The 9651-nt window shown below is 36.9% G+C and overlaps 1 protein-coding gene across 3 annotated transcripts in view; it reads right to left on the bottom strand.

Moving 5' to 3' along the window:
- Positions 1 to 4277: 4277 nt before the first annotated feature.
- Positions 4278 to 9651, bottom strand: part of LOC145276684 (uncharacterized) — a 262149-nt gene continuing 256775 nt past the window's right edge. For all 3 annotated transcript variants that reach the window (XM_080127862.1, XM_080127864.1, XM_080127863.1), the window contains 2 exons: positions 7678 to 7702; positions 4278 to 4902 (listed from right to left, as the gene is read on the bottom strand). In XM_080127862.1, the coding sequence (XP_079983988.1) occupies positions 4742 to 4902; positions 7678 to 7702 (186 nt within the window). In that variant the 3' untranslated portion in view covers positions 4278 to 4741. The remainder of the gene's footprint in view (positions 4903 to 7677; positions 7703 to 9651) is intronic.

The raw sequence follows: 9651 nt of genomic DNA, 5'->3' as shown, positions 1-9651 counted from the left end.
GGAAGTATTGGCGCGGGCACGAGAAATACTAAAGAAAAGCCCTAACACTATAGACCAAGCGGCAGCTGTACAACCATCACAGGTTGGATTGCAGGACCTGGGCGCAGCTACAACCTGCTATAAGTGTGGAGTCGTTGAAACCGTGTTAATAAAATGAAACTACTTTCAATACATAGCAACATCTATTTTTTTTTATAAATGGGAAATAACAGAACACCGTACAATAAGTAACTATTACCAAAGGCAATAAAAGTGACACCTCATAATTAATCTGTTGAATGCATGCGAGCTCGAAAACAAACATGGCGACCAGCAAAACATATGGAATACATTGGATAATAAAGGCCTTAACATCCTTGCTTTTAGATTAAACAAAAAATCCTGTATATAAGAGGAGTATACTTTTTATTTTTACAAGGTTGTCACCACTTATCAAGAGTCGAAAGCTACTCAGGGGATAATGGTTATTGTGCGTATAGTACGTTAGTATTAGAGATCTGATAAAGTGTCTTACTTAAGGGGGCGGCTCATCAGGAATTTGTTTATATTAGGCTTGAAGTCATCCAGGTTGTAGTCAGGTGTGCATTTCTAAGAAAGAAGCTTTGTTCATGGAATCGACGTTTTGGCTTTTGGCACAGATAAAGAGTGGGGAAAATTTTGGAGAGTGGTTTCAGCTAGACGGGTGTTTATTGTGAAAGATTGGCGAGAGGGTACTAGAGATTGGAGCTCAGACGAGCACTTGCCATAGTAATAATGATAAAACAAAGACAGGCTCGCAACGTTTCTCCTGTGGGAAAGAGGCTGCAGGGAAGAGAAAAGGACATCACCCAATAAGCCACGAGACCTATTTTATACTTGGCAAAGCAGGATAGGCTGTTTTTAGCAGCTCCTGCTCAGATGTGGCAGCAGTATTCCATCCTTGGACGTACTTGGCTTTTATATAGATAGTAAATTGCATCAGGGGTAAGATATCTTCTGGAGCGGTAGAAGGGTCCCACCATTTTTCCAGCGAACTTGGCAACTGACTTGATGTACGTGTTCCATTTCAGGTCAGGAGTAAAGGTCAAGCCAGAAGCTTATCAAAACATGGAGCTTCCCCTAGACGAGAGCCACTCATTTCAATTGATGTTAGATGGGGATCAGAGCGTTGATGATGTAAAGATAGGAGTTTGGTTTTAGATGCATTAAAAGTAACCAGCCACCTCTTTCCCCACTGTACCACGCGCTAAAATCAGAGAGAACTTTGTCATTTACGGCCTTTGATGTGATGCCATAGATGGTCGTGTAATCAGCATAGATGTCAACGAATGATTTAAGTATGTGTTTTGGGAGATCATTAATGTAGATCGGGAAGATAGTTGGGCCCAGGATGGACCCCTGAGGGACTCCAGCATTAATACTGACGGCCTCTGATTTCTGCCCATCAACGACTACTCTTATGAGCATATCAGAGAGAAATGATTTAATGATTGAGAAAACATTTCCAGGTATACCGTAGCTGGAAATCTTGTGAAGTAGGCCCTTATGCCATGACTTATCGAAGACCTTTTATATGTCAAGAGCAATTGCCCTAGAAAGAAAGCCTCTGTCAAGAGATTCACTAATCCTATGAGATATAACCGTTAGCACATCTGCTGTAGATCTGGCAGAACAGAAACCATATTGCGTCTCACTAAGGAGTTTATTTCTGCTGAAATGGTTGACTGCTTCTCTATTTAATATGGATTCCAACTTGGCTGCCTCACGCACATATATTTGTATGTTGCATAGCGTGTTGTCCGTTATAGGAGGAAATACGGGGAGTTGATGCCCTTCGTCATATAGGGTAGAATTAGCTGCAAAATTCTTGGCAAATAGTTTGTCCTTGTCTGATGCTGACGAGATGAACTCAGGTCCATTGATGATGGTTGGGATAAAACGCACGCTTCGTTTCAGGATCCTGTTTGCTATTTGCCAGAACTGGTGGGAACCAAGTCGCTGTTCAGCTACTTTGGATTTAACGGACTGAGCATATAGCTCTCTTGCATTTTTTATTACTCTTTTACAGTGGTTGCTGGTAATCCTGAAAGCAGCTTTGGTCTCATTGCATCTATTACGTTGGTAGCTATGGAAAAAGTGATTTCTGTGTGCGATGGCACCAGCACATTCTGGGCAGAACCATGACTAGCTGTTAGGTTTTTGTTGGAATTTTTTGGATGGTATGAATCGGTCTATGCCTACAATTAACCATTCGGTCAGGTCTGATACTATGGAGGACATATCCTATTTAAACTTGGAATGCTGGTGTAGATCAGACATAAATATACGGAAGATATCCCAGTCAGCTGTAGAGTATCGCTATACAGTACGGTGGAGAGGTACGTCTGAGGACTTATTGCATTTCGTTTTTATCTTAACTGATACAACCTAGTGGTCGAAAGATACCAGAGGAGACAGAACGGAACATGAGCATAGCTCAGGGGAAGTTGTGAGAAGAAGGTCTAGAAGGGTACTGACCGGAAGTATCGAGCACACGGATGGGTTCGTAAACAATCTGAGTCAGGTCATAGGTAATGCCGAAATCATGACAGAACCTCCCCTCATCATCTGTCTTATTAGAGTGGGTCAGCCATTCCACATTGTGGATATTGAAGTCACCACAAATGTGGATGTTAGCTGAAGGGTGAGCAGACAAGATGTGACCAATTTTCTCAGATATGCACTTAAAGAGAGTAACTCCGCTCTTGTGGGGGCGATAGAGGGCAAATATAAATGCAGTCGTGTAAGCAAGTGCAACCCGTGCAACCCGGAAGCACATATAAGGTAAATTAGGGTCTTCACTGGAGATATCCCTACCACACGGAAAGCCATCTTTAATGTAGGCACATATTCCATGTCCATGGCGATTTTTGGGGGTCAGATTTAGATGTTAAGTTAGAGTATCCTTTAATTATGAACTCGTCTAGGGAAGGGATCGGCCCTATGCCACTTTCGCTTTCGAACGGATTCTCGTAATCCGTTGAAAAAATTGAAAAAACAAATGAAAAGAAAAATGCAATGGGAGAAATGTACATTGTACAGGTACACGCTACTGTTTTGTTGTTAGCATCCTTCAAATATCAGCAAATAATAATTTACTGATTAAGTAATATTTAACGGTGAGTCCTTTTTAAAGCAAATCTTTAAAAAATGAAAAATCCCCCACCACACGTTTTGAAGTGTTTCTACGTATTTTTAAAATGTTTGGAACTTATGACTCCACCACCCCATTTCCATGTTCTGACACTGTGGGTGACACTAAACTTGAAAAAATGCTAACAATTACATGCGTCACTACGTCGCCAAGAATTGGGGTTTCATTTTATTTGATTTACTTTGTGTTTTTATTTGAAAACAATTTCAACTTGCAATGAAAAATACACACAAAATAATTGTAAATAAATAATTGTTAAGACGAAAAACGTAGTTTTTTGAATATCAAGTTCTAGTTTTAATCACGCATAACTTGGATAAAGAAATATTTTTAAAAACTATGTAGGTGCACCTGAAAAATCGGCACCCCTTACAATTTTTTCCTTTTCATCTTTTTTTTTTCAATTATTTCTGCGGATTATTGGACTCTAAGCTACCAGATTGCAAAAAATCAATATTTAATATTTAAAAAATTAGAAAGGGGTTAAGTTTCACATAAAATATTCTAGTAAATTGGTTCCCCATTTTCAGAACCGATTTACAGCTCCAATTTGACATTGGCTCCTTCAGCCTTTCCCCCTGCCATTACTATTATTTATTTTTTTTTTAGCGAATTTTCACTTTTAGAAAGTTCGGTCTGCCCCCACCCCTGTCATTATTTTTTTATTTAGTCTGCCCGTTGGTCCTTTAAGGGTAAGATGAAAAATGTTCAAAATAACAATTGATTTTGAGATAATATTGTCTTTTACTGCCTTGAGAAAACATTTTTTTAAGTGATGAGTGAAAAAATATAAAACCCAGGAAGCCTCTAGAGCACTACTGCAAGCACTAATTAAAACTAAGGAGGTACTACTAAAATTACGCCTGAAACCAAGTTTCTACCTCCCCTCTCCTTTAAGAGAAAATATTTTTTAAGAAAGGTCTTAAAAAATAACTTAAGAATTCACAGAAGCGCTACTAAAAACAGTAAATATAGTTATAAATATAATTATAATTATATATTGTTAATTTATGTTTAAATCGTTTTTTTTAACTCAACGGGTTTAAATTACATTTATTTGTAATGAAAACACGTTAAAATAAGTTAAAACAAAAAATACTGTTAATTTTGTGTATGCTTTGAATAGCAGCGGTGGCTTTTAATATCGGACTTAAGAGAGGACGGCTATCAAATAGGAAAGCAGACAAATTTTTGAAACCGGAAGCCACAATACGGATGGATGGGTTAAACGCCTAAAATTTTTGATGCAAAATCTAAATTTATAAGTAAAAACTTTTTTTTTGAGTAGAGGGGAGGGGACATACTGAAAAATATTTAAAAAAAAAATAAATTTTACAAGAATTATCAAGTTCTGTAGATTTGTCTTATAGAGATGGATTTGAAAATTTGATATCGTAACCCGTTTTAGAACTTTAATCGAGGATTGAATCGTAGAGATTTGAAACGGATATAAATGTGTATCTACGTTGCTAACTTTTCTTGCGATTTGTATGAATGCTATTAGTAAAGATTTCAAGAATAATCAATAGTTTTTGTTTTTAATTCCAACAATTGCCAAGATTCGCGTCATCATATTTTCTCGCCACGCAAAGCTGTTTTGGGGTTGATATAATATGTGTTTGCAGGGTCACTTAAGTCGTTGACTGTCGACAAACTCTGTTCACTATTTTTACGGCGGGGGATATAGACGCTGTTTCTGACCACGATTTCCTGTATACTGCACAGGGATTCTGCAAAGAACAAAAAATAAAATATTAGCGATGATTTATGTGTTGTCCATCCACTCATCTATTCGGGTTTAATTGAATTTAATATGCAAGCGGCACCCTTCACAAAAATAGCAACAATAAAAGCATGACATTAGACTAAAAGAGAAAATAACGACTAACTAAATTCTAAGGACTGTATATCTGTATAACACAATATTACAGGATTACTTCCCTGCTTACTACACTACGGTCATATTTACGTCCAATGTCAACAGCGATTATTTCGCTTAAGTAAATATAATTCTTTTCATTTTATCTATTGTTTTCAATCCTCTCATAGTACTGTTTATCATTCAACTGACAATTTCATTGACCTTTATCATCATGTGACCTTCTATAAATAGTGACTCATTTGTGTAAAAATTAGATTGCTTTTTCTGCAGAACTTTACGAGGGTCCGTACCGAGAAAGATGCTTAGAGGGGGGGGGTAAGGAAACGGCATGGATGTTTTAACTGGCTGTATGGTATCCTGAGCGGAAACAGCAACAGTCGAACTAGCATTTCCTTTTATCAAATCCAGTTGTGTTCTCAGCTCATCTGGCTATGGCAGCTGATTGAACAAGATAGAGATGTTTGCATCAATTAGCATCGCGCTTAGAATTTAAGCACAATAAAAAAAAAACGTAATAACGGCCATCGTTGCTTCCGCTTATAGCTCCGATGTTACAACATTATTGTGCTGCTGTAGCTGTTGTTTTCCGCTTATACAGATGCCATCTTTGTCTCCCTGTAATATCCTACTTATTTCATGTCTAGTGTACTCAGTGTTATCTTCTTTATTTCCAACCCGGCATTACAGTGGGCTTAATGCGGCACTGTCGACGCTAACAACAAACAACTAACAACTAACAGAGGTTTGGTAAAAAAAAAAAAATCGTGTTAACATCAGGATTAGTTGTTCCCGTCTCTGCTCTCGCATGTAGCAAGCAAAGTTTTGTTGGTATTTCTGCATTTATTGACCCGTGGTTTCAACAGTTTCTCGAGTGTTCTTTAATGATGATGTGGATAACCGGAAAAAGTCGATCGCGAAACGTTAAACCGTTATGAAAAAAATTACAATGATAAACAGAAAAAACATGAAAATACAATAAATAAGATTACATACATATATCTAAGCCAACCCTAACCCTAACCCTAACCCCAATCCCTAAACCCCAACCTTAAACTCTAACCCTAACCTGCGCGCCCAGTTTATGAAAAAGTAGATTCATATCAGCTAATAACAGATAGCACGTTCGTTAAGACTTGAGGAACGCTCGGCTGACCTTTTCCGATTATTTCCGTCAATTGTAAAGTGAGCCCGAGCCAACTTCGTGTAAATTATAGGTAAATGTAGAAGCACCATTTTGTAAGGCACAAGATCGCAAATCATTGTATTTTTACTCTGTGTGTTATGGGCGAAACCAAATTCGTCCGCATTACTGCCTACGGAGTCGCGGAAGATGAACTGATCAGTTTGGGATGGATGTAATTAGCTTTGATGGTGGGTGTAATTAATTTTGGGTGTAATTAATTTTGGGTGTAATTAATTTTGATGCTCACATGGTAATTAAGCATGCAGTGTATATCTGAACTGTCAATTCTATTTATAAAAGCAGTTTTATTTTATTAGTTGTTAATTAATATTTGAAAAATAAAGATCGAACAAATTTTATTATATTTCAATTTGTCTGAATTTATTTTTGTTAATCAATATTTTCAAAATGAAAATTAAGCAAAAAATGTAATAAATTTCAGTACTTATGCAGAGTACGGACTGTATTATTTTAGATAGGGTTTTCTTAGTAAAATTCAATTTTAACTGGAGATTTTTCTTATCAAAATTTTTGGTGAAAGTACAGAATAGTTTAAAATAAACTCTGACGTTAAAAATAAGTTTCTAAATAAAAAAAAAACATTATTATTCCAGCACGTCCGTATTCTGCATACATACTAAGATTTCGATTTAATTTGAAGAGGATTGATTTTATTTTATTTGTTGATTAATATTTGCCAAATGAAAATTAAACGAAAAATGTAATAAATTTCAATTCCATTTTAATAGACAATGATTTCGTTTTTTGTTATCGCAATTAACAGAAAAAACGCCAAATTATTTACAAAGAAAAACACAAATAAGAAAAACTAATCAAACTTAACTCGCAAATGAGTAATTGTAAGTTTTTTTGGTGCATCTGAAACGTCTTTGCCGTTCACTTATGTCCTCGCTTTTCCAGTAGCAATGCTTTTTCCTCTCAAAGTTTAGTCTTGCTTTAGCGATTATTCGCACGTGAAATAATTTATTGATAATATATGTTGGAGTTATAGGCATCTAAAAAGTGTATACATTTTATTAATGCATCAAGATCTAATGAAAGGGAAAAGAGAAGAGCAAGGAAATAAAAAGACATGCGACGATTTGAAAATGTACACTTCACAAGCTCGTGATTCTCTTCCTCATGTCCCTTCACAAGCGAACCGGCGACCCGTGAGTCCGAGAAAGCGAAAGAAAGAGAGAACCTATTGTGTCCTGTTGTAAATATGTCTCGGCAACTTGTGTGGTAAACAACCGAAATAAATTACTTTTTCTTTCACACAAAAAAGGTTTTTCTTTGCGAGTCACTTAACACAAGTTTAGTTCATTTTAAAAGTAATAAGAACATTACATCACCAACGCATATTTACACTTGGACAAAAGCGAATTCAATTAATGTCGATTGTCAAAATAATTGAATAATATTATAAAGTGAACTCACCGTCTATATCGGATTCCCTTGTTAACTGGAAAAGAAACATACATTATTAGTCATTCACATTAGTTTACGTGAAGCCTCAAATTTTCTCTCGTACACGCATTCACGCATACATACTCCATGTAGCATAAAAATAGTTACTGCAGCTGTTTTAATATGGCATAATCACGGTTATATATTCAAACTAAGCTTCTATCTTTTCACCATAAACGCTGCGATCTCCACTTGGCACCAAATGATATGAATGACCCTCGTCTAAAAGAAGCTCCCTGCCTTGACAAGCTTCTTGATTTGGCCCTCCGTCCTGATCTGAAATAGAAGACTTCAATTTGTTGTTAAGGTCGATTATCGATATAGGTCAACTTACATCAATTTGTTGTTAAGGTCGCCGGAAAAATGGTTGCGCCCTTCTACCAACCCAGAAGGTACCTCATTCCCGATGCAATCCCCTACATGTCTGAGCCAGATACGTCTTAAATAGAGTACTGTTGCCACATTTGTGCAGCAGCTCCTTGGATTACCCTATCTTGCTTGACAGAGTTTAAAGCCAGCTTTGAAACTAAGTAGGTGATGACCTTTTTCTCTATTCCCGCATCCTCTTGTTCACAGAAGAGACGTTGTGAGCCTGTCTCTGCTCTATCCTTGTTTTATCGTTATTTCCATGGCGGGTGCTCGTCTGAACTCCAATCTCTGGTCCCCCCCTCGCCAATCTTCACGAAAAACACCCGTCTAGCTGAATCCACTGTGATAAATTTCCCCCACTCTATATCTGTGCCTAAATCAAAACGCGGATTCCATGAACAGAGCTTCTTTCTGAGAACTGCACGCCTGTGGAACTCTGTTCCGTCTGCCTGCTTCCCACCGGACTACAACTTGGATGTGTTCAAGTCCAATGTTAACAAATTCCTAATGAACCGCCCCCTTAAGTAAACACCTCATCAAATCTCCACACTAACGTAATGTACTTGCAATAACCCTTATCCCTGAGTGGCTTCCGGGCCTTGATAAGTGGTGATCACTGTGTAAAAAAAAAAATTATTGCAAAACTTTCACAAAACACTCGTCTACTTACAACAACTATCAACAATTCTCGCACTCTCTATTTTCGCCTAAATATAAACACAAATTCCATGAACAAAGTTTCTTTACTAGAACAGTCCGCATGTGGAACTCTTTTCTGCTAGGCTGCTTTCCTGCTGACTACAACATGGTCGTCTTCAAGTTCAATGTAAGTAAGTTCTTGTTGATATGCCCCTTTAAATAATAAAATTATACCAATTTCCATCACCAACGAGTACTACACTGTTGTCTCGGTGATTACCGTACACTCATCAACCTTTATCCTTAAGTGTCCTTCGGCCACTTATTGATTGGGACTATCTTGTAAAAAAATATACAAATATACAAGAACTAAATAAACTACTTCTTATATAAGAAATTAAACTAATTTTTCCCGTGAAAAACGAGTCTTTATAGAAAAACAACATAATACTTTCTTTCATAATTCATTACATTTTATCCGGATAATCTGATTCTCATAAATACATTCCACCTGAGAAGACAGTAAAAATTACTTCTCTTTTCTATGCATCACCTCCTACGTCACTCAAAAAGTTAACTTTGCGTGCTATTTATGCAATGTCATTGTTCCATTTTTTCATTAAAAATTACCTAAACATTAACTACATATCAACTACGCATTAAATTTGGATAACAAACGCATCCATATTATCATTTCCTCTCTAGTATTCGCCGAGACTTATTTCACGGAATATAACAATATGGGAATGTATGCCGAATTCATATAACGCCACTAAGGCTGAGTATTTAGATTAATTCATTTACAAACACCTCACATAGTACGGCCTGCCAGAATCAATGGCGTTTTTTCTTATTGCATTTTAACCCCAAGCAAGCGGGCTACTATATAGGACATAATTGCAAGGATACTATGTAGGGAGTTATGCAGCACAATGT

This window comes from Euprymna scolopes, chromosome 5, assembly GCF_053919585.1.
Source record: "Euprymna scolopes isolate OS-2025 chromosome 5, ASM5391958v1, whole genome shotgun sequence".
Taxonomy (NCBI): Eukaryota; Metazoa; Mollusca; class Cephalopoda; order Sepiida; family Sepiolidae; genus Euprymna; species Euprymna scolopes.
Note: the sequence above shows the minus strand (reverse complement) of the source record. Positions and strands in the feature narration are given on the sequence as shown.